At 43.0% G+C, this 24,949-nt stretch overlaps 2 protein-coding genes across 4 annotated transcripts in view; one reads left to right on the top strand and one right to left on the bottom strand.

Moving 5' to 3' along the window:
• TTC21A (tetratricopeptide repeat domain 21A) overlaps nt 1-8,982 on the bottom strand; it is a 108,777-nt gene extending 99,795 nt beyond the window's left edge. Inside the window, exons 1-5 of one of the 3 annotated variants that reach the window (XM_077491212.1) lie at nt 8,859-8,982; nt 7,601-7,677; nt 6,216-6,345; nt 1,407-1,517; nt 377-543 (exon numbers count right to left, since the gene is read on the bottom strand). In XM_077491212.1, the coding sequence (XP_077347338.1) occupies nt 377-543; nt 1,407-1,517; nt 6,216-6,345; nt 7,601-7,627 (435 nt within the window). In that variant the 5' untranslated portion in view covers nt 7,628-7,677; nt 8,859-8,982. The other 2 variants (XM_077491213.1, XM_077491214.1) reach the window with 2 other exon arrangements.
• The window catches only part of GORASP1 (golgi reassembly stacking protein 1), a 65,727-nt gene continuing 49,737 nt past the window's right edge, over nt 8,960-24,949 (top strand). Inside the window, exon 1 of the mRNA XM_077491215.1 lies at nt 8,960-9,100. Within this exon, the coding sequence (XP_077347341.1) occupies nt 9,038-9,100 (63 nt within the window). The 5' untranslated portion in view covers nt 8,960-9,037. The remainder of the gene's footprint in view (nt 9,101-24,949) is intronic.

Here is a 24,949-nt window from a genome sequence, read left to right as displayed (position 1 = left end):
TTGTGCTGGGGAGATTTGGGGGATGGAGGGGTCAGAGATTTGTGCTGGGAGGGGGGAATTTCAGCCGGGGGGGTGGATTGTGCTGAGAGGAGGGGGGATTTATGCTCAGGGAGTAATCCTGCAGATTAGTGCCCCATTTGTTTGGTGGGGGGGGGGGGTTTGCTGATACATAATGCTCATACATTCCGCAGTTTGGCATGTTCGCCCTAGGCTCTAGGTGACCCTGTTCAGGCACTGGTTAAGACAAGTCACATTTGTGTACTTAAACAGTGTATTTAGATATTTTTCTGGAGTTTAGCTTTAAAAGAATTTTGTCACTATTCCAGCTTTCATTGCTGGATCAAGTCTGAACGGACCACTTAGCAGCGCTGCATACCTCACTTGACCTGTTGGACATTTTCAGCATCCTGTCAATGTACTCCTGTGCCTTGTCACTTCTTCCAAGCAGCCACAGAAGTAAGCCTGCATAGTAGAGAGCTTTAGGTCCTGCTGACCTTCGGTTTTCTTTTAACTTACTTTCCAGGCCAGAAACCTCCTCACGATCTGTGGGAAATGTGCAATGAAATAATACATAAATGACATAGTATATCAGTTTTACACAATAAAAGTCATTGATAATGACAAGGGGAATATTTTTTCCATTTGCACCCGAATGCTATCTAATCCGCCATACGGATGGGGAATAAATTCCCATCCGTCTGTTATTAGCTGATAGGATCGGATCGGATGTCGGTGGGTGTAAACACATATCCATTTAAATCCACTGCTCCATAGAGGAGACTAGAGGGCCAGATCAGGTCCACCTAAAAAAATGACAGGTGGACCTGATCGCTTCACTAGTGTGAAAGGGGCCTTATACTTTACTTTAGGCAATGTCCATGAGGTTGGATCATCAACTTGCTTCTCATCTTTTGAGGACATCAGTGGCAAAGTTTCTAAACCTGAGCTGCGAGCTCTCCAATTTGTTTTCATTATAGTATAACTAAAAACAAAAACGAAATAACAGGAGCTGGTCCCAACTAATGCATCCATCGCATCTAACAATTGGTGAATTACAATATAATAAATGTTTGCCATTGGGTTTAATACTTCTTTAACTGTTGCTGGGCACGGTTCAGAGAACTACACTATGCAAAGGAACCGACCAAGAGGGTAAACCATGCCCGGGCTCCATTAAAAACGCCAGTGTGATTGCACCCTACTGTGGCCTCCCTCCTTCTACCAAGATGGCCACATCCAAACAGAGGCATGGTACGCAACAAGGCATGGTAAGACATGAAAAGACCAAAGGCAATACTGTTGACTAGTGCTTGCCCTATGTCTTCCTTTTTTTGGACACAGCTGTCAGAGATCAGATCCTCTGTAAATATGAGTGTAGAATGTTTGTGATGAGAATTATACCTTACCATAGGTACCACTTTTCTTATGAGCATAAATTAGAAGCATGAGGGCACATAAAGAGACATCTGGAACTTCTCTGATGGACTCTAGCTCTCGAATGGCCTCCTGCACTCGGTCTGGTGACAGAAGAAGGAACATTATTACACAAGAGTACACACCATCATGTTCACTAATCGGAAACCAATACAATGTACTAAACAAACCATGAACTGTGATCAGAGAATGTTTTGCACACTCCTCTGACCGACTCTAGCAAAGACTTTTTTTTTACCATGAACAAAATTCTGTGAAGACTTCCTTGCTTTAGACAGGTAATAAAGGTAGTGACTAAAACTGGTTCACAAAGACTAGGTAATGATAACAACCACACACACACACACATATATATATATTACTAATACTACTAATTCTTAATTTAAAGGTTAAAGTGGTTGTAAACCCTTACAAACCACTTTGACCTACAGGTAAGCCTAGATGAAGGCTTACCTGTAGGTCCAAGAAATATCTCCTAAACCTATACAGTTTAGGAGAGATTTACCAAAAGACAGGCACCGCTGTCTACAGCGCATGCGCCGTAGACATCGGCGCACAGGCGCACTGAGCAGGCCGCAGATCACTGTGATATGCCACTCGTGTCGGCTCCTGTGCGTATGCGCGGAAATGACGCCATCGCGGCTCCGGCGAATCACAGCGCCGGAGCAGAGAAACCCGGAAGTCACTCCGGGATACATGGCAATGGCGAAGATGAAGACCGAGGACCACTTCTGGGGCTTCGTTCTCAGGTAAGTTATTCATAATGAGCTAGTATTCTATACATACATACCTTTATTTTACCAGTCTTATGTTTGGCTCGCGATGTCAGGATCCTTCATCTTTTCTATTGGCGGCAGTGGGCGGCCCTTACTTCTGCAGTAAAAGCCGCTCAGTGCTGTTCAGTGCAGTAATACATTGAGCCCAAGCAACCGTGATTGATGTACTCCAGAAAGTGAATCCATGCTAACCTGCACTCAAAGGAAGTAGGTTGAATGACTGTCATTTAACCAGAGATACTGGCAACATCTAGTGTTGGACAAGACTTTCGGCAATAGACAGCTCCAGATTTAAGGGAGAATTGCAGCAAACCTCACTTTTCTTAAATGGGCCACTTGTGTTTATGATAAATAACTTCAAATACTCACAATAGTACACATCATCCTTCTATATATGGATTACTCAAAGCTCAAACTATAGATGATCAACTATAGGACTCATTTGGCAATCTTCTGACACTGTCCCAATTGTGAAAGGTGCTGATGTGTTTCAAGGACAAGTCCTCTTCCTCGGGGCACTCTGAGGAAGAGCAAAGGCTGCTACACAGTACACACTATAATAGTGTTGTTTGAAGATTTCCTCAATTTGCACAAGCTGCAGTCATATTGAAGCCATTAAATGCATCTGACAATAAGTTACAATCAGAATTGTGGCACTTGAACGCTGGCGGTGAGCAATCTTTCAAATGTACATGTTCTTGGACTCAACCTGTCCAGGGGTTTTGTTTTTTCATTTTGATACTGCATGAGTTGACTAGGTCACAGAGCTGTTTATAATCCTTTCATTGAATCAAAGAACACCAAGTTCTGAGCATTCCATTTTATAAGCCAAGAATCCTCAACTCCTCTAACAGTCTTTGGGGTTAATTTACTAAAGGCAAATGTACTGTGCACTTGCTCCAGAGCTTAGTAAATGAGGTGGCACTTAATTTTGGAAAAAATACTCGATCACATGCAAGGAAAATAAAAAAAAAACAGCATTTTTGTTTGCACATGATTGGGTGATAGAAATCTAGAAATCAGCAGAGCTTCCCCTCAGATCTAGAGCAACTGCACTTGCAGTGCACAGTATAATCCTTTAGTAAATTAACCTCACTGTATGGTATAATTATGCACAACCATAGGCTGAAGTATTATTTGCAGGGGTAAATCTCACGGTCTACAGCAGGTGTTGAAAACATATGAGGTGACCTCTGAAATCACCAAGGGCCACAAATAATGTTAATAATATTTAATGTTAGAGAGAACTGTCAAAGACATAATAGAAAAAAAAATGTTCAGAGACTTTGGTCATGTTAGGGATGTGGTTGGAGACTGCAGACATGCTGCAGGTGACTGTAAAGAGACTGAGGAAATGTTACATGAGGCTAGTAGAGAGATCAATGCTTTTACCCCTTACCAAATTAATACTTCTACTCCCAATACAAGGATGCAGGTTGGGCACCAGGGGTCCAAAGCAGTGTTTCTGAACCTTTTTTCAGTCATGGCACCCTTTCAAATTATGGACAATCTCGTGGCAACCTCCAAAATTATGGACAGTCTTGAGGTGCCCCATTCTAAAATGTAAAAACTGTTCTAATAGTTTTACATAATGTAGCAACATCGATACACGCAGGACACCCAACGTTAGAGATGATATTATCTTTCAAAGCAAATACACTTTTGCAAACTGGTGCTGACTAGTATTCCAACGTTTCTCTTCTCCCTCAGTTTTTCTCCATCAGTTAGCTAATGAGACCCCAAAGCTGATGGAGAGAGGCAGGGGAGGGTCATACAAGGATGATATGCAGGCAACAGACATCCTTCTTATCAACTGATGATATCATTGGGCGCTAGGAGGTTGGCAGCGAGAAGGTTGTAGTGGTGTACAATGAAAACCTGTGGCTTTGTGTTACTAAAAGGCAAGTTTCATCCACTAACTGACTTGAATCCAATTTCGGGGCAATTTGTAGACATTTTGTCAAGGCACCCCTGAAGAAACCTCAAGGCACCAGAGGATGTGCCTGGGTACTCTGGTTGAAAAAGGCTGGTCTAGAAGCATGTTAGCTTAGCTTGATCTGATTACAAGGCATCACAAAAACCTTATATAAATCTTTAAGACTAAATTATTGTGTGGACTTTTTAACTTTAAGCAGTTGCAATGTTTTCTCAGCTGCAATAGAAATTTAGACAATAATTTGATGTTTTTCTTGTTATACTTTGCAACGTACCTGCCATTTGTGTGTTGCTCTGCCAGTCGTTTTTAAAGGTTAAGTCCACCTTGGACTTGGGTGTAACATGGTGCAAAGATGAACCCCGACTCTCAAACTGCCTCCCCTCTTACAGAGTCCAGAGGCTCCTCTCCCTGGTTGCTGTTGTCACTGTTTAAATTTTGCACAGCTATGTCATTAATTCACATAGATTTGTGAATGAATAAACTGCAAGTTCCATCTGCCACCGCAGCAAAGGGACTTGAAGTTATACATGGAACACAAGTATGGTGATCACCGCATTTACAGTCCATTGATACTTCCTCCAGCTCCATAACCAAAATTCTGTACCTTGGTATAGAAATAAGCTTAAGGAAGAGTATGCGAGATCCAAAGCATTGCACCCGCTATCTTTTTTCTGAAAGTGTGGTTACTACTGTGCATTGTGGCGTACTGCCTTGCTAAAAAGGTTCAAGTCTGGTTTGAGGTGTGCTGCAGTGTGTTGACAGCTCACTCAAAATGATTGGGTTAGCTTAAAGGATAAGTTGACCTTTTAGGAAAAAATAATAAATGCGCATATTTATGCTGAAAAAATAAATTAGCATTTATTATTTTTTCCTACAGGAGCCCGCAGAGCATTACAGCTGTGATCAGCAGATTGTGCGTGCAAATTCAGGCTCTTGCACTCTCCCTCCAGCTTTCTGCCCATACCACTGTACAGGCATTCAGGTAGAACGTTGAAGGAATAGTGAATGGACCATGAGCTGATCAGCACACTTGTATTAGATTGAGAACTACAAGTCATCTGTGATTTGTACTTTATTCATTCACAGACCTTTGTGAGTGAACGACATGGCTGTGTGGGGAGAACGGCTGCGGGGCGCTCAGGGGGTGGGAGTGCTGAAGCATGTTATATGTTACAACCCAAATACGGATGTAACACGTAACATGTTCTAAAGGTGAACACAAAGGTATGAAGCTGACCTAAAGACATATTTCAGCTTAACATCTGCTACTGATCTCTATTTGTAGAAAAACAGAGGCTTTACCTCTCCCAAAGATTAGATCCTTAGTGCGACCAGGCTGTGGCTCTTCAGACACACAGTAATGCCCCATATACACTGGTTTCCCCTTTCGGAATAAACTCTGAAGGTTTTTCCGACGGAATTCCGCTGAAGCTGTCTTACGTACACACGATCACACTAAATTCCGACCGTCAAGAACGCGGTGGCGCACAACACGTACGGCGGGACCAGAAAAAGGAAGTTCAATAGCCAGTAGCCAATAGCTTCCGTCCCATACTTGCTTCAGAGCATGCGTCGTTTTTTGGTACGTCGGAACAGCATACAGACGAGTGGCTTTCCCGATAGGAATTTGTTCCGTCAGAAAAATATAGAACATGTTCTCTTTCTAGGTCCGTCAGAATTTGACGTAAAAAGTCAGATGGGGCATACACACAGTCGGAATATATGATGAAAATCTCCCGTCAAATTTTTTCTGTCGGAAATTCCGACCGTGTGTACGGGGCATAACACTCTACGGGGGGAATTTATTAAAACTGCAGAAGCTGTGCATAGCAACCAATTATCTTTTATCTTTTTATTTGTAAAGCTTAACTGGACAAGCTTAAGATAGAAGTTGATTGATTGGTTGCTATGAACAGCTACTTGAGTTTTGATAAATTCCCCTCTATGGGTGTATTGAACAGGAATTGCCTTTAGTTGTACTATGAGTAGGAGCGATGTCACAAACATAGGCAAGAGATAGGGGAGTTTTGAGGAAGGCAAAACCTTATGGATAACATATGTTGACTTACCTTCCATCAGGATGCCAAAAGCTTTGAAAAAGAGAAGCACAGGATCATTGTAGTATTTCTGCAGACCTTCCCTTGCTATATTTTGCATATGACGATAGTATTTCTGATTACAGTAGAAAATAATAGAGGTCTAGAAAACAAAAGTAATAATATTATTTTACATCTTTGGGCAACAGGCAACTAATAAAAATAATAAGAAGAAATAGAAAAAAACAAGGATCAAGAATAACACATACGAGACACCCCTATCCTTGAAGTGGTTCTAAAGGCTCAAGGTTTTTTAACTTCATGCATTATATGTAGAAGAAAAAAACAGTCACTTCCCGCGCTAAGGAATCTTCTGTGGTAAAAAGCAACGGGACATCAATTTTCAAGAACTAGGTGGATGCTGCCCTCCTCAGATGGGGTAACCTGATAGAAACTACAAAGACAAAACAAAAATGGAAGGCGCGCACACCTAGTATATAATATATATAAAATAAAAATAAAATATTTATTGGATAATAAAATCAGTAAAAAATGGGTACTCACAATGTTGCAACTCTCAATGAGCCATAAAACTACACAAAGTTGATTGGTGCGGACCCATGTGTCGTATTACATCAAAAAGGGGATAAAAGCTGATGCATTTTGGGGGCACACCCCCTTCCTTAGAGCTAAGATACTTTTAATTCTGAGGAAGGGTGTGTGCCCCCCGAAGTGCATTTGTGTATTTTTATGACTCATTGTGAGTTGCAACATTGTGAGTACCCATTTTTTTACTGATTTTACTTTCCAATAAATGTTTTTGATAATGCACTAGGTGTGTGCGCCTTCCATTTTTGTTTTTTCTTCATGCATTCTATGTGAATAGACATGAAGTGCAGTAGCTCAAGAGCAAGCCTGCCTGGGTGCCTCCATAGCAAGCTGCTTGCTGCTGTGGGGCACTCGGCAGGAGGGAGGAACCAGGAGCGCCAGCGTGGGACCTGAGAAGAGGACAATCTGGGCTCTTCTGTGCAAAACCACGGCACAGAGCAGGTAAGTATAACATTGTTATTTTAATTTAAAAACATCCAAAGCCTTTATATCACTTTAATCTATATCAGTAGCTGGCCAACATTATCATCTGCTTCCCCCATCCCACCTCTTCTAAGTCTATTCTATATTAGTGCAGCACCACACTGATTTATACTATAGCAATAACATAAGAAAACACAAAACTATTTTATTATATACAAAATTCCCTGTATGTGGAAAAAAAACAAAGGATATAGGAAGCTGATATCCTGGAGTATACTTAATATACTGTAGGCCTGATGTGTTCAATAACTATTATAAATCTCAGTCTTGAGTCATTCATTGATCTATAGAAGAAAGGATGAACACAAATGAATTCAAATCCTTACCATCAGCTGTGGATCTGTATCTGCCATTGTAATGTGGAGTATATCTCAGTATTCTTGTCTTCAGAGAAGTTGTATGTCTGCAGGGGGGACAGAAGAGGAAATCTCACATCAGCTCTTGTCTTCTACACGCTCCAGCAAACTGTATTCAAATCAACCTAATCTACCCTAACCTGAACTAACCTAATCTACCCTAACCTAATCTACCCTAACCTGACCTCACCTAACCTAACCTAATCTACCCTAACCTGACATAACCTAATCGAATCTATCCTAACCTAACCTAATCTACCCTAACCCGACCTAACCTAACCTGACCTAATCTACCCTAGCCTAACCTAACCTAACCTAACCTAATCTTCCAAAGTTTCTGATTTCCTGCCATGCTACTTTTACTGATATCTATTTCTGATTCTTTCCATTGGTATTTCCCAGATATCAGAGTTTCCAGCCTGTCTGTCATGCAGAGATCTGATCTTACAGAGATGTTTTCCTGTGCAGTCTTCCTGCTGAGATCTGTATATCCTTCTCTCTGTATGGGATCTCTGTGTCCTCCTGTGTATGAGATCTCTGTGTCCTCCTGTGTATGGGATCTCTGTGTCCTCCTGTGTATGGGATCTCTGTGTCCTCCTGTGTATGGGATCTCTGTGTCCTCCTGTGTATGGGATCTCTGTGTCCTCCTGTGTATGGGATCTCTGTGTCCTCCTGTGTATGAGATCTCTGTGTCCTCCGGTGTATGAGATCTCTGTGTCCTCCTGTGTATGAGATCTCTGTGTCCTCCTGTGTATGAGATCTCTGTGTCCTCCTGTGTATGAGATCTCTGTGTCCTCCGGTGTATGGGATCTCTGTGTCCTCCTGTGTATGGGATCTCTGTGTCCTCCTGTGTATGAGATCTCTGTGTCCTCCTGTGTATGGGATCTCTGTGTCCTCCTGTGTATGGGATCTCTGTGTCCTCCTGTGTATGGGATCTCTGTGTCCTCCTGTGTATGGGATCTCTGTGTCCTCCTGTGTATGGGATCTCTGTGTCCTCCTGTGTATGGGATCTCTGTGTCCTGTGTATGGGATCTCTGTGTCCTCCTGTGTATGGGATCTCTGTGTCCTGTGTATGGGATCTCTGTGTCCTCCTGTGTATGAGATCTCTGTCCTGTGTATGGGATCTCTGTGTCCTCCTGTGTATGGGATCTCTGTGTCCTCCTGTGTATGGGATCTCTCTATCCTTCTCTCTGTACGGGATCTCTATGGTGTATATTCTCTGTCTTACCTCCTCCGGCGTCCCTGGTTACCCGGCACTTCCTCTGTTACCATGGGACATCAGTTGTCCTTCCTCCTCCTCCTCATCCAGGCCGATCAGCCGATCCCCGATGTGCTCTCCCCCTGTGTCGGTGGTTGATTGTCAGTCCTGGCGGAGCTCTGTGTGTCTTAGGCGGAGTGGTGCCGGTGATGGGATTGTCTCTGAGCTCCGAGTCCGCTGAGAGCGGCAACGAGGGATACCATGTCCATGGGGTGAGAGGAGAGGGCTCGGGGTCCGGTGTGTATGAAGGGGCGGGTGGCCCTCGGTGACACGTCCTGCCGGCCGCAGTGTCCGCTGTGGGCCGGTGACGGTGTGACGTGTACGGAGGGTGACGGTCCTTCCACATCATACAATGTGATTGTACAGACAGGGCTCCGTACACCCCGATCTCTAGTCTTCATTATGTGTATGGAGCCTTTTCATGTCTTTCAATGTATTTTCCTGACTCGGTTACAGGTGTGTGTACATTATAATAATCGCCCAATAAAGCGGTGCAATGGTGTCATCCATCGGAATCCGCTCATTGGGGCCCATTCACACCAGAAGCTGTGCGGTCACACCTGCGCATGTTTAACCTCTTTACGACCGAGCCTCTTTTTTTTAGGTGGTGTTTACACGTTAAAAACATTTTTATTTTTTTTTGCTAGAAAATTACTTAGAACCCCCAAACATTATACATTTTTTTTCTCTAACATCCTAGAGAATAAAATGGCGGTCGTTGCAATACTTTCTGCCACACCGTATTTGCACAGCAGGCTTACAAGCGCACTTTTTTGAATTAAAAAATAAGATAACAGTAAAGTTAGCACAATTTTATTTTTATATTGTGAAAGATAATGTTATGGCGAGTAAATTGATACCCAACATGTCACACTTCAAAATTGTGCCTGCTCGTGGAATGGCGACAAACCCTTAGGCCTCTTTCACACAAACTATCCATTCAGGTCCACCTGTCAGTTTTTTAGGCGGACCTGAACAGAAACTCCATAGAGGTCTAAGGAGCATCGGATGTCAGCAGTGACACGTCTGCTGACATCCGACCCGCTCCCATCAGAAAACTGTGACGGAGGAAAAACCTACTTTACCATCTGTCTGAGGATCGTATCGGGTGACCACAGACTACGGTCCGTCCTCGTCCAATCCCCCATTGGGGAGAGTGGCGCTCTGACAGGTCTGTTCCTGCACAGTGTGCAGAGATGGACCTGTCATCTTCCTCCTCAGCGGGGATCGATGGAGCGATCCTCGCTGAGGATGTTCACAGGGCGGATCATCACATGCCTGGCGAATGAGTCCTGCGCGGCTCCGAAACATTGCACTTTCTTTTGTGATGTGATCCTTTCCATTAAAACCTTTTGGATGAAAATTGACGATCCATGGTGTGCTGGCGAATATGTACATTTGTTTGATGTTTCCAGGACCCAACTGGTAATCGCTGCAGCAGCCACCATTTTATGAGCCACAGATACCAGGAATGTGTGTGATAGAAAAAATCGATTTGACTGAAGTCATAACTGATCACATGTGCAGCACCATGGCAGTTGCAGATCAAACAAAAGCAGCTTCCTTGGCTGTAAAGGACAGAAGTGTTTAATTCCGTTTTAAGGTTGTCAGCATATCTGCCTCTACAAACTCTGCAGTGTCTAAAAATGGAGAGCAACTGAGCATGTGCAGAGCAGGGTGTGACAGGGTATTACTGGATTTTAAACAGTATACTTATTATTAAAGCGGGATTTCACTGTGGAAAAAAAATTAAAAGCCAGCAGCTACAAATACTGCAGCTGCTGACTTTTAATAAATGGACACTCACCTATCCCGGGGTCCAGCGATGCCGAGGCCGATCGATCGCTCGGCTCTTGGCTGCTGCCGCCACCATTCTAGGTGAGGGAATCAGGAAGTGAAGCGTTGCGGCTTCACTTCCCGGTTCCCTACTGCGCATGCGCGAGTCGCGCAGCGCAATAGGAATTGTCCGCGCTGTCTTTGACAGGTATCTGCACCCCCCCCCCCTGAAAGGTGCCAATTGTGACACCGGAGGGGGGGAGGGTTCCGATCAGCGGAAGTTCCACTTTAGGGTGGAACCCCGCTTTAATGTTTTTCATAGCTATACCTCCAAAAGGCACCAGCCTGAAGTGATTTAGCAGGATTTAAAGTACAACTAAAGGCAAAACGTTGTTTGTTTTGGACAGAGTAGAGATGGATTAGAACACCTGTCAGTTTTTACTGCTCACTGTGTCCCCATTAGGGAGGCCACCTTTCTATTTGTCCTGTTTAGCAATAGCATTGAAAGTAAAAGAAAATCCCAAATGTTGGGTTGTCCCCAGAAAAGTAATAGAGAGGAAATCTTCCAATGGCGACACTAGTTCTGGTGACCTGGGGTCCCCAAGGATTTACCTTAATTTGCATGGATTTCCTCTCACTTCCTGTTTGGCTATGGGATAGGAAGTGAAGGAAAATCTATGCCATGAAACAAAGATGGCAAAAAAATCTGACAGGGGTTACTACCTTCCCTTACTCTATCCAGAATAAAAAAAAAAGTTTTGCCCATAGTTCTACTTACATTTTCTGAATAAAGTTACACTTGAAGTCACACTCCGCAGAGGGAAAGGACACACACCCCTTCACACAGGAATAGACCCGAGGCTGTCAATCAGCTGGAGATCCCTTCCCTGTCACCATTTTTCTCTTGGTGTCGGAAAACTGTCAGAAGTGATTAATGCTAATAGCAGAGGAATGACGCAGCAGACAAAAGTGACACTTGGTGTCCAAATTAAGACAAGTACAGCCTTTCTCAACCTTTTCAACACAGAGAAACCCTTGAAATAGTTCTCCGGCCTCGGGGGGGGGGGGGGGGGGGGTGAAACCCCTGTTAAAAATTAGAAATCTACAACTCGTGTTACATTAGTGTGATGGTCAGTGGGAAGGATGGTCCTTACATTTGTGGTCATTGGGAAGAATTACCTCCTTACAGATAGCTAAAAAGATCAATGCTGTCAGTGGGAACTTATCTGAGAGGCAGAAATTGCCCAATGCTGAAGGAACCAATAGCAATTTTTGGAGGAACCCTAGGGTTCCACGGAACTTTGGTTGAGAATCACTGCTATAGAGGGATATGCTTTGTTTATATTTCATGTCTGAGCTTTACAACCACTTTACCCTTTAGCCGAGTGATGGCTACAGCGTTGTAGCACGTTTCCAGGAGTCCTATTGACGTTTCTCACACGCCACCTGCGGTGCCCATCGGCAGGGGTCACAGATTGGAGTAAAGAGCCAGTCACATCGGCTCTTTATCGTGTGATCAGCTGTGTCCAATCACAGCTGATCACAGTGTAAATAGGATTTTCCGGTTATCGGCAGTACTCTCCTCACGCTGACAGCACGTGAGGAGAGTCGGTAAGCAGCAATTCACACAGGGGACATCTACACTGATCATCGGTGCCCATCAGTGATGCCAATCAATGCTGCCTATCAGCGCACATCAAGGAAGGAGAAAAATCATTTTTACTAGTTTTATAACGGAAACGTAGAAACTTTTTTTTCCAAAATTTTTGTGTTTGTTTAGGGGGGGAAAAAAAACCAGTGGTGATTAAATACCACCAAAAGAAAGTTCTATCTGTTTCAAAAAATGATACAAAATTACTTTTGAGTACAGTGTTGCATAACTGCGCAATTGTCATTCACAGTGCGACAGAGCTGAAAGCTGACAATTGGCCTTGGCAGGAAGGGGGTGAAAGTGCCCAGTAGGCAAGTAGTTGAGGGCTGGTGGTGTTGTCAGACATGGGCTTTTATGTGTCGGCACAGAGCAGGTCAGACGCCAGTGTCCAGATTGTAGATGTGTTTGGTGCGCTTAGTCTGGAATGCACACACCTCTCCGATACATCCAGAGAATATTCCGTGGGGATAATCGGGAATCTGCTCTTTGATGTCCTCAGACAGCTGACTATACGGTTTGATTCATAATCCATGTTTAGATCTTCTGACAACTCTGCAGCGCAGTCAGTGACTAGTCACACTGGACTGTGTGGGGGCAGTTTTATTCTGGATTGAAGTAGATGTGAGCTGTGTTTAGTTTGGGTTTGGATCTACTGTGTACATACACCTTCATGTCTACATGCACATTATTCCTCTGTACTCTGGTCACTGATAGACAAGGGTGGACCATGCTTGAGCAACGTGTGTCAGCATATGGGTATGGTGGCTTGTAGTCTCCCTCCACCATGTAAAAGGGTGACAACGTAGAAGCAGCAGTATAAGACAGTTGTCATCCATTATAAGGATTATTTGAATAAAGGCCTTTTATATAACAGGGTTATTTTAATAAAAGCTGAATATTTAAGAAGATGAAGAGACACATTTGTGCTTACTTTACATTTTATAGGACATGTTTGCAAATTTGCAAAAATCTTCCCAGCCTTTCTCTGTGGTCCCCTGTAAGTCATTATTTCTGCAGTACAGGCGTGTCCCAGTTAAGTAGAAAGCTGGCTATACACTAATCTAGCCATTCAATTTTCTTATCATTAGCGGGGTCAAATCAATGTTGACCACAGTGATGAGAAAATATGAAGGAAACAAAGTTTTTCCAGATTGAGCAAATTTTTAACCGAGTACTGTATATGGTCTTCGTTGTGGAAATTATATTTGTTCCCAAATTGAATGTTAAAAGCAAGCAAAATTTTGAAGTACTTTTGAATGACATTTGTCCAGTCATCAAATGTTCAAATAACTTTTGTGCAACTATTCCTTCAAAGGTTCATTTGAAAATCTTTGCGTGTATAGCCTACTTAAGAAGTAAACCCATTGATTTAAGTTTAAAAAAACTTTTACATTTCCAGCACGTGCCGGGAATTTAACTGTCACATTGGTTGTGCTCTCAACCAAACTGTCAAGCTATCCAATGGTTGGAGTCATAACTGATCATATGTGCAACATCATGGCAGTTGAAGATTAAACAGAGGCAAAGATGGCAGCTTCCCTATCTGAAAATAATAGGATGGTTTACTTCCAATTTAAAGGATAAGTTCACCTTTTGTAACACCTTACATCCACATTCAGGGTATAACATGTAACATGTTAACCACTTCACACCCGCACTATAGCAGAAAGACGATACAGCGTGGGCTTAAATTGCCGGGAGGGCGTCCATGTACATCCTCCCGTGCTCACGCTCCCACTTGCCCCCTGCGTGACACAGGGTGTGTGCTCTACCATCACAGTCCTTTAACATGTGATCAGCTGTAGGCCAATGGCCGCTGATCACATGATGTAAATAAGCCAGTAATCAGCTTGTTTACATAAAAAAAATAATAACGCCAATTTCCGGCTTTTGTAAGAGGGACTTTGGTCCCACATGGCAAACAAAAGTGCTGCTATAACCAGTGCCACCCATTGGTGCCACCTATCCGTGCCCATCAGTGCCGCCTCATCAGCACAAATCAATGAAGGAGAAAAATTACCTGTTTGCAGAATTTTATATAACAAACTGAAATTTTTGGCTTTTTTTTTGTTTTGCAAAAAATAAAAACCCAGTGGTGAATAAATACCACCAAAAGAAAGCTCTATTTGTGTGAAAAAAATGATAAAAATGTTATATGGGTTTATAACAGAAACTTAGAAACGTTTTTTTTTTCCGAAATTTTTGTGTTTGTTTAGGGGGAAAAAAAAACCCCCAGTGGTGATTAAATACTACCAAAAGAAAGTTCTCTCTGTTTCAAAAAATGGGTACAGTGTAGCATGACCGCGCAATTGCCATTCAAAGTGTGACAGCGCTAAAAGCTGAAAATTGGCCTGGGCAGGAAGGGGGTATATGTACCCAGTAAGCAAGTGGATAAAAATGCATCGGCCCTAATCAAACAACAATAACAAATGAATTTAAAAGCTGAACTCCAGGTATAAATACCTTTGTTGAAATATATTCATCAAAAGCTCCATAGAATGTAAGTCCTGTTTGCCCCAAATGCCTTTCATCTTGTAGAAGTAGCAGTGACATCATCAATGTGCTGTATATAGCCTGTGCAGAGAGCAGAGCTGATGTTGACATTGTGAAAATGAAAACATTTTTTTAATTGGTGCCTGTGTCAAGGTTTCTTTTTTTTTCTGGCAATTCGGCCGCCCCCCATTCATTTTTGAGAATTTTTAAAAGGATCATCTGGAAAATGTGTGTTTACAAACGTTTTTCAGGTACTCCCATTTAAAATAACGCATGCTTCTATTCCTGGACCTATACGTCATGCAATAATTGCGAATCGTGTTTGAATACCTAAGATCAGACGCCACTGCTGGGGTATCAAGTATACACAGTTACAAGGTCGAGATATTTAACCTTGCGCAAGCTCCAGGGCTATCGAATGTATGCTTGCTGCACTATTTAATAAAACACTGGCTTATCCCGATAGGAACATGGTTCTTTCAGGTCATAACGCACCATGTGGTAAAGGATGGATAAACAGACAGCACCCGAAATTGTCATCAGTGACAACTTCCATCCGGAGAAGTTCCCTCCCCCATGTGACAGCGCCAGGTGATTGAGCGGGCAACTGCCAGCACCAGTGCACAAACGCAGAAGGCAAGAATGTGAGGCAGGCCAGCATTAAAATGAACCTGTTGTTTTCCCTGCATGGACAAAGCTCAGGGTCACTTTAAAGTGGTTGTAAACCCTCACATATACCCAGTGAAGTGACTATCTTCAAGTGTTACACAGAGATGAAACCAATCCTCCTACATAAGTTGTACCTGTTTATATGCAGTCTTCTCTCCTCTACAACTGTTCAAAGTGCTGCATTTATAGGTTGGTCTGGGGATTCAGAAAAAGGGGGAGGAGAGCTGAAGTTACACTCTGCAGAGCTCAGTGAGGAGAGCTCTGAGAGCTGACTGGAGGGAAGAGACACACCCCCTCCACACAGCTCACAGGAACAGAGCTGAGGCTGTCAATCAGCTGGAGCTCTCTCCCCTGTCACCATTTTTCTCTTGGTGTCAGTAAAACTTGTCAGAAGAGACTTCTGCTGATAGCAGAGGAACAAAGCAACAGACAGAAATGCCACTTAGTGCTTTTAATTGAGACAAGTACAAACTACAGAGGGATATGCATTGTTGATATTTCATGTCTGAGGTTTACAAACACTTTAAGGTAAAATTTTGCATTTAGGCAATATCTTATCAGTTTATTCAAAGCCAGTCGCACACAATGTCGACAGCAGCGCAACAGTAAAAACCTGGACAAAAAAATGTAGCTGCTGACTTTTAATAAACACACACTCGGCTGTCTCATGGTCCAGCAATGCGGCTGCCCGAAGCCTCGTTTGTCTCCTGAGGTACCAGCATTGCAAGTTAGGAAGGGTAGGACTAGGTAGTCCATCCCCACTACAGTTAAAAAAAAAACCCAGAGAACACAGTTAACCCCTTGATCACCTCCTCGTGTTAACCCCTTCCCTGCCAGTGACATTTTTATAATCAGTGGCTATTTTTTAGCTCTGATCGCTGTATAAATGACACTGGTCTCAAAAATGTGTTCCGATATGTCCACTGCCTCTAAAAATTGCAGATCGCCGCCATTACTAGTAAAAAAAAAAAATCGTAAAAATGCCATAAATCTATTTTGTAGACGCTATAACGTTTGCACAAACAAATCAATATACATTTATAGTGATATTTTATTTTTTATTTTACCAATTTTATTTTTATTTTTTATTTGGGAAATTTTATTATAGCAAAAAGTAAAATATTGTTTTCCACAATTGTCGGTCTTTTTCTGTTTATAGCGCAAAAATTTTGTTTGGGTACAGTGTCACACAACCGCACAATTGTCAGTTAAAGCGACGCAGTGCCGTGTCGCAAAAAAGGGCCTGGTCATTAGGGGCAAATCTTTCCGGAGCTGAAGTGGTTAAAGTAACAAACAAGCTATACTTACCTGCTGGTATTGCACAAAGTAGCCCTGATCCTCCTCTTCTGGGGTCCCCTGCCGGTGTTCCAGGCTCCTCCTCTTTGACGAGTACCCCATAGGAATCTGCTTCCCATGGGGGCATTCATGCAGGCTTGCTCCCAAGCTGCCTTGTCTGCATCCATTGACACAGATAGGGAGGCTCAGCCCCACCCCCCGCTCCTCACAGACTTTGTTTATTAGCAGCAGGAGCCAATGGCGCCCGCTGCTATCAATCTGTGCAGTTAGGAGGTACAGAGCCAAGAGAGATGCCGCTCTCATGCACATGATGGGTTCAGGTAAGTATAAGGGGGGACTGGGGGACACATGCAACACAGAAGGTTTTTTTTTTTTTACCTTAATGCATAGAATAGTAAAAGTAAAAATCCATAAGCCTTTACAACCACATTGTGTATCCTTGAAGCTGTGCTGGACCTTATGTGACCGTGCTCTCATGACTGAAATGACTTGAGGATAGACACTTGCTAGATTTAGCAACATTCTTATTTTTATACTGGTCACACAGAGGTGACACTTCGAGTTTCAACTGGTAAAGCCAAAAGTGTTCTTTGGCTCAACAATGTCTGTCTTTTTTAAGGTGGCCCTAGATGACCCGTAATACAAAAATTTATGGATTGCTCCATCTGCATGACCAAAGTGACTAGAGGAATCCTCCCTGCTAAGACATTGGGGTTGATTTATTACAACTCGAGAGTGCAAAATCTGGTGTAGCTCTGCACAGCAACCAATCAGCTTCCAGGTTATTTTGTCAAAGCTTAATGGAACAAGCTGACGTTAGAAGCTGATTGGCTGCCGTGCAGAGCTGCACCAGATTTTGCACTCTCCAGTTTTAGATTAGAAAAGTTTAAAATCAACCCTATTGTATTCTGAGACCGGGACTCCTCCACTGTCAGAATACACTGATCAGAGGCTGCAGCAACATTCCCCTTCGACAGTTGATCTAATGATCGACTTCTGTCAAACAAGGACGGCCATTCAGGGATTGAAATTTGGCCGGTCCATGCTGAACTGCTGAAATTTCCATAACAATAATGCAAAGACAGGTAAATAAAAAATAAAATTACATACACATGGCATGGACATTAAGAAAACATGATTGCATACATATTGACTCGTGGCGCCTGGAATTGACGTGGCGCTGATGCGCTGAGGGAAAACTTTCTGGCCCTGGTTCCATACTCGCCATACACCAATGTACTTCATTCAATGTAAGTACCCAGGATTGGCAACTTTGCCTGTTCCTGTTACTCTCATTAGACTAACTATACCCTGCATTTGGTAGATACCTTTGAGCATCCGCCACTGAGGAGGTTTTCTATACATGAAACGCATCAGACATCTAGGATGCAGTCGTATGCCTGCCAATAGGAATCCATTTAGACTCACTATCTACAACCAATTATACTTATACTATTTTACATACCCTTTATAACATTGCAAAGTGCGCTCAGATGATGCGTGCGTGCGTGCGTGCGTGCGTGCATGCGTGTGTGTGTGTGTGTGTGTGTGTGTGTGTGTGTGTATATATATATATATATATATATACATATACTTATTCATTTCATATCCTATGCTACAAAGCCAATATGTATGCAATCATGTTTTCTTGATGTCCATGCCATGTGTATATAGATGAATTTTTTTTTTTTTTTTTACTTGTCTTTGCATTATTGTTATGTATTTTATACATCCATGTATGCCAATTAAGTGATTTTACAACCTACCCTCCACTAGTGATTAGCCTCAAATAAAGTCCCAACCTCCCTTTTCTTATGTGCCTCATCTAAAGTCCATCCATCTATGGACAGCTTTAGGTTGTACATTTCTTTCAGAAGACACTGACACCTGACAAAATCATATACTATCCATGGAGGCTGTAGGATGCGGGAAGAAAACCCTTATCGCTATAAGAACATCATAAATGTAAGGCGGTGTAAAGAGTGGTGGCATGGGCTACTGAGCAGATCTTTCCTCTGTTTAGCCCAGATGGGATAGTGAAATTCAGATTTCTGCTTGGCTGCTCTGTTCTGCAATGTACACATTTCTAAAGACCAGAGGGTACTCCGTTCTGTTGTAGAACATGTTGTAGAGCATATATAGAAAGCTTCTCCATGTGTCCCGTATCTTTGTTTAGTTGGTTTCTAGTAGTTACCAGGTTTGTTGGAAGGAGACGGCTATTAGGCCCCTTTTACACTACTGCGACTTCAAAGTCGCACAATTTTACCGTGATTTCGCCGTGATTCACGGGCCCGATTTCAGGGAATACTCTGAAGTAGGCACAAAACTGTTGTATTGTTCCTGTGTTTCGGGGAGATATGCTGTTAGATTCTCCAGTTCTATGAGATGATAGAGGTCCTGAACCCAGTTCTTTATGTGGTGTTGAGGAGGATCCCCAGTGTCTGGGTGTAATAGTACACATTGCTGAGAGATAGAGGTGGAAGAAGGTTTTCACAATATGGGAGCAAGAATGGAAATTGGCGCCATTTGTGGGGATTTTGGTCAATGCATATTTGTAAATTGGTAATAAATATAGAAAATTGGTGTCCCAAAGTGGCCAGATTGCAGCTCCACCATGAATGTAGCAATGTTCCTTCTACTGCTCCACAACACCAGCAGTTTGGGGTGATGGGGAAAATCTCTGGGGGCATTTATACCACTGAATCAGTAGTTTGTAGCCCTTCTGCAGTTCTGCTGAGCTGAAGTTTGTTTAACCACTTTCAGCCCCGGACCATTTTGCTGGCTTAAGACCAGACCACTTTTTGCGATTCGGCACTGTGTCGCTTTAACTGACAATTGTGCGGTCGTGCAACGTGACTCCCAAACAAAATTGACGTCCTTTTTTTCCCCACAAATGGAACTTTCTTTTGGTGGTATTTGATCACCCCTGCTGTTTTTATTTTTTGCGCTATAAACAAAAATAGAGCGATAATTTTGAAAAAAAAAACGCATTATTTTTAACTTTTTGTTATAATAAATATCCCCCAAAAATATATATATATAAAAAAAAAATTCCCTCAGTTTAGACCGATACATTTTTTTCTACATATTTTTGGTAAAAAAAAAAAAATCGTAATAAGCGATTATTGATTGGTTTACGCAAAAGTTATAGCTTTTACAAAATAGGGGATAGTTTTAGGCATTTTTATTAATTTTTTTTTTCACTAGTAATGGCGATCAGCGATTTTTGTGACTGCGACATTATGGCGGACACATTGGACATTTTTCACACATTTTTGGGACCATTGTCATTTATACAGCAATCACTGCTATATAAATGCAGTGATCAACAGAGCTTTTTTGTTTTTCGACTTGTCTGTGGCCTGCTTTAGTAATGGTATAGATTAGACTCAGTTCACACTACCGCGACTTGGGATCCAACTTGTGAGACCCCCCAAGTCACGTGACATGTGAAATCCAATGTTGGTCAATGGTGGCTGTCTTAATTGGCACTACTGAAGTCACTCCCACTTTAGAAGATGTTCTTGTACTACTTCAGGGTGACTTACCTGGCTTGTGCCCATAGACTTTAATAGAAGTCACCTCAAAGTCAGATCCTCATCTATAGTGATGTGATTTGGATCTGACATTATAGGAAGATTACCCAGGCATTCCCTGAAGTTGCTTCAAAATCTCTTCAAAGTCGCTTCAGCCCAGGTTCACACTGACTGCGGAAATGAAATCGTGCGAGTTTACCTCGAATTTGGGGGTGATTTCAGAGACATCTGTGCAGAAACCCACACAGATGTCAATGGAAATCGCACCCCGAAATCTACAAAATTAGTACAGAAACTACTTGGTACTGATTAGGATAGTGCAATTGCCGCTGATTTGGCATGCAATGTTGACATGTCAAATTGCATCAATGTGAACTAGGGCTCAAAGTCTTCAAAATTGCTTCAAAGTCTCTTCAGCCCTGGTTTACATTGATGCGATTTGGCATGTCAAATCGCATGCCAAATCAGTGGCAATTGCCGGCAATGACGGTGTCCGAATCAGTGTTTTTTACTACTTTTGGCAATTTTGGGGTGCGATTTCCATTGACATCTGTGCAGAAACCCACACAGATGTCTCTGAAATCACCCCCGAAATCGGGACTGACATGCAGGAATGAAATCATGTTAAGCTGAACCCTCACAATTTCATTCCCACAGTCAGTGTGAACCTGGGCTCAAAGTTGCTTCAAAGTCCCTGTAAAATCTCTCTTTAAAATTGCATCAACTAGTTCTCAAGTCACCAGGAAGTTGCATGGCAAAGTCGCAACATAAGGCACACGACTTTCAGGTTGCGGCAGTGTGAACCAAGCCTTACCCTAAGTCTGATCCACATCAGCTGGCGAATTAGGAGTTCTTTTCACACGCCACAATATAATGTCTGAGATGTGTATCTCCTCATCGGCAGAAGACCATAAGTCAGAGAAAATCCCTTATACGTTGTTATCCTTTTAAGTCTCATGCAGAGTGCAGCTAAAAGAAATGCTATTTTACAGGTGGTTTTCTGCCCCTAAACATATACACTGTATACTATATTGCCAAAAGTATTGGGAATCCTGCCTTTACACGCACCTGAACTTTAATGGCATCCCTGTCTTAATCTGTAGGGTTCAGCTCTTCTGGGAAGTCTGTCCACAAGGTTTAGGAGTGTGTCTATGGGAATGTTTGACCATTCTTCCAGAAGCGAATTTGTGAGGCCAGGCACTGATGTGGACAAGAAGGCCTGGCTAGCATTCTCTGCTCTATTTCATGCCAAAGTTGTTCTATCGGGTTGAGGTCAGGATTCTGCAGGCCAGTCAAGTTCCTCCACCCCCCAAACCCGCTCATCCATGTCTTTATGGACCTTGCTTTGTGCACTTATGTTGGAACAGGAAGAGGTCACCCCCAAACTGTTCCCACAAAATTGGGAGCATGAAATTGTCCAAAATGTCTTGGTATGCTGACTCCTTAAGAGTTCCCTTCACTGGAACTAAGGGGCCAAGCCCAACCCCTGAAAAACACCCCCACACCATAATCCCCCCCCCCAAATGATTTGGACCAGTGCATAAAGCAAGGTGCATAAAGACATTGATGAGCGAGTTTGAGGTGGGGGAACTTGACTGGCCTGCACAGAGTCCTTACCTCAACCGTTAGAACAACTTTTGGGATGATTCGGAGCGGAGATTATAAACCAGGCCTTCTCGACCAACATCAGTGCCTGACCTCACAAATGCGCTTCTGGAAGAATGGTCAAACATTCCCATAGACACACTCCTAAACCTTGTGGACAGCCTTCCCAGAAGAGTTGAAGCTGCTATAGCTGCAAAGGGTGGGCCAACTCAATATTGAACCTTACAGAATAAGACTGGGATGCGTCCCAATACTTCTGCTAATTTACAGTGTAGGTGTTTACAAACATTTAGAGGCAGGAGCGCTTAGGGCAGAAATCTGAATGCCTGATGTGTCTAAACGCTTGTAAATGCCCCTAAACATGCAAGGCTAGGCGCCTTTAGCGCTTGATCATTTCAGTGGCCAGAATAAATTAATATTCTGGTCAATAAAATGAACACCCAAACGATTGACGTGCCTGAACATGTTTGAAAAAGGCATTATTTCTCCTGCTAGTAGAAAAGCGTTCAGAAGAGCTCCAGTGTGCATGAGGCCTATTTTCCTTTTAGTATAAAAACCGTGTTTAATACAGGAGAGTTATGCATGTCATGTGTGTGTGTGTGTGTGTGTGTGTGTTGGTATTTTTCTATTCATTATGCTCATTTACACTCTTTTGCGTTACTTCTGCATGCTTGCACAAAGCTGTGCTATAATGAAGAGATCAGCAAAATGTGCTACTCCGTGCAATGGTTTATTCTGTACCAGGTCAGAAAGAGGAGCTTATAAAAGCCTGATCTACACGGTCCAGCAGTCTTAAGCCTCATACACACTGCAGCTTCCATACACTTGTTTTACAGGCAGTTGACTTCTTTTTTATTATTATTATTCTGCTCCAAAATTCCCCGTATATTAGCCTATGTGTCCATGCAAATTTAGAGGCAGAAATTTGAGCGCACCAAAATCGCATACAGGAGAAGGTCTTTTGGGCAGAAAAAAACACTCAATGTGCCTAAGCGCATCAAGTGCTTGGGCGTTTTTTTAAATGCCCCTAGGAGTGGAAAGCGCTTGGGCATTTTGTTTATTTCCTTGGCCAGAATAATAATTAGTTCCAGCCATTGAACTGAAAATGTGCTCCGGCGCATTCAGCCCTTGCACATGTTTTCATTTCAGTGGCCAGAACAACTTAATATTCTGGCCAATGAAATAAACAATCGCCCAGGCGCTTAACAAAACTAAACGCATTTGCAAAAACGCAGCTTAGGCGCAATTTTGAAACTGCTTTTTTCCTACTAGGAGAAAAGCATTTACTTAAAGCCTCAGTGTGCATGAAGCCTTATGTACAGAACGGGTCTGAATGTTCATTTTGTATGCTACTTATTGGCCACAGCAGGTACACACAGAGGTTAGACCAGTATGTTCATATATATTGTTAGTGCAACTTTGTGACCGAATATCTGCCAGGAATCCTTGTATGATTTACCTGCATTCTGGATCGATGCTATATGAGGCTTTAAACCTTCTGCAGAATGAAACACTAAACCTTTCCTATTAATTTTATATCTGAGGTCCCTATCATGGGATGCAGGATGTTGGCCTCAGGGATCAGCACTGGGCGGGCCTCTCGTACTTTTGTTGGCGTGGCTCTCAACAGACAGCTAGCGTCTCCTCCCTAGTAAATCAGTCTGTGCAAGGTTGGGCACAGTGTAGAATCATGTATTAACTCTTTCTGATGTTGCTTTTTTGAGTAACTGAAGCTGGCAAAAATACAGAATGAATATACAGATCTGACTTATGAATATTGCCTATTAGTGTATGTTTTGTTTTTTTTGTTTTTTACATTAATAACTTCCGGACTGCCCTCCGCACATATACTATGGCAGGGTGGCCTGGCTGCCCAAAAGGCGTACCTGTACGCCATTTCGTGCACGAGATACTGTGAGCGTTTGCGCCACAGAGAGGCAGGACGGGGATCTGCCTATGTAAACAAGGTAGATCCCCATTCTGACAGAAGACAACACTGAGATCAGCTGTTCCTAGTGCTCAGGAACTGCGATCTCTGTGTTGTCCCCGTGAGCCCGTCCCCCACACAGTTAGAACACACACTGAGGGAACACAGTTAACCCTGTGATCGCCCCTAGTCTTAGCCGCTTCCCTGCCAGTGTAATTTATACATTGATCAGCGCATTTTTCACTGTATTGGTGTCACTGGTCCCCAAAAAGTGTCACCTTTACCAGTAAAAACAATAAAAAAAAATGAAAAGTACCTAAATCTATCCCCTATTTTGTAGACGCTATAACTTTTGTGCAAACCAATGAACATACGCTTATTGGGATTTTTGTTTACCTAAAATATGTAGAAGAATACATATTGGCCTAAACTGATGAAAAAATGTGTCAGTTAAAGCGACGCAGTGCCATGTCGCAAAAAATGGCCTGGTCATTAAGGGGCTGAAGTGGTTAAAGCGGGATTTCACTGTGGAAAAAAAATTAAAAGCCAGTAGCTACAAATACTGCAGCTGCTGACTTTTAATAAATGGACACTCACCTGTCCCGGGGTCAGCGATGCCGGCAGCCGAGGCCGATCGATCGCTCAGCTGCTGCCGCCACCATTCTAGGTGAGGGAATCAGGAAGTGAAGCGCTGCGGCTTCACTTCCCGGTTCCCTACTGCACATGCGCGAGTCTCGCAGCGTAATAGGAATTGTCCGCGCTGTCTCTGGGACCCGTGTGTGTCCCAGCAGACAGCGCGCAGGGACAGGAAGAGGCATAGACTCCCGTGGGAGTCTATGCCCGGAAGTGGGTGTAAATACCTGTCTTTGACAGGTATCTGCACCCCCTCCCCCCTGAAAAGTGCCAATTGTGACACCGGAGGGGGGGAGGGTTGCGATCAGCGGAAGTTCCACTTTAGGGTGGAACCCCGCTTTAAAGTATATAGGCATAGATAAAGGATAAGTTCACTTTTCTGAACATGTTTTAGGCTGTAACAGACGACATGAAAGGGGCACACCCCCTCCCCGCACTTGCAGAGCTTGTCTGTGAAAAGTTCAGCTTTGTGCTA

Source organism: Lithobates pipiens, unplaced genomic scaffold (genome assembly GCF_037356315.1).
Source record: "Lithobates pipiens isolate NorthernLeopardFrog02 unplaced genomic scaffold, aLitPip1_a1.2 Scaffold_19, whole genome shotgun sequence".
Taxonomy (NCBI): domain Eukaryota; kingdom Metazoa; phylum Chordata; class Amphibia; order Anura; family Ranidae; genus Lithobates; species Lithobates pipiens.
Note: the sequence above shows the minus strand (reverse complement) of the source record. Positions and strands in the feature narration are given on the sequence as shown.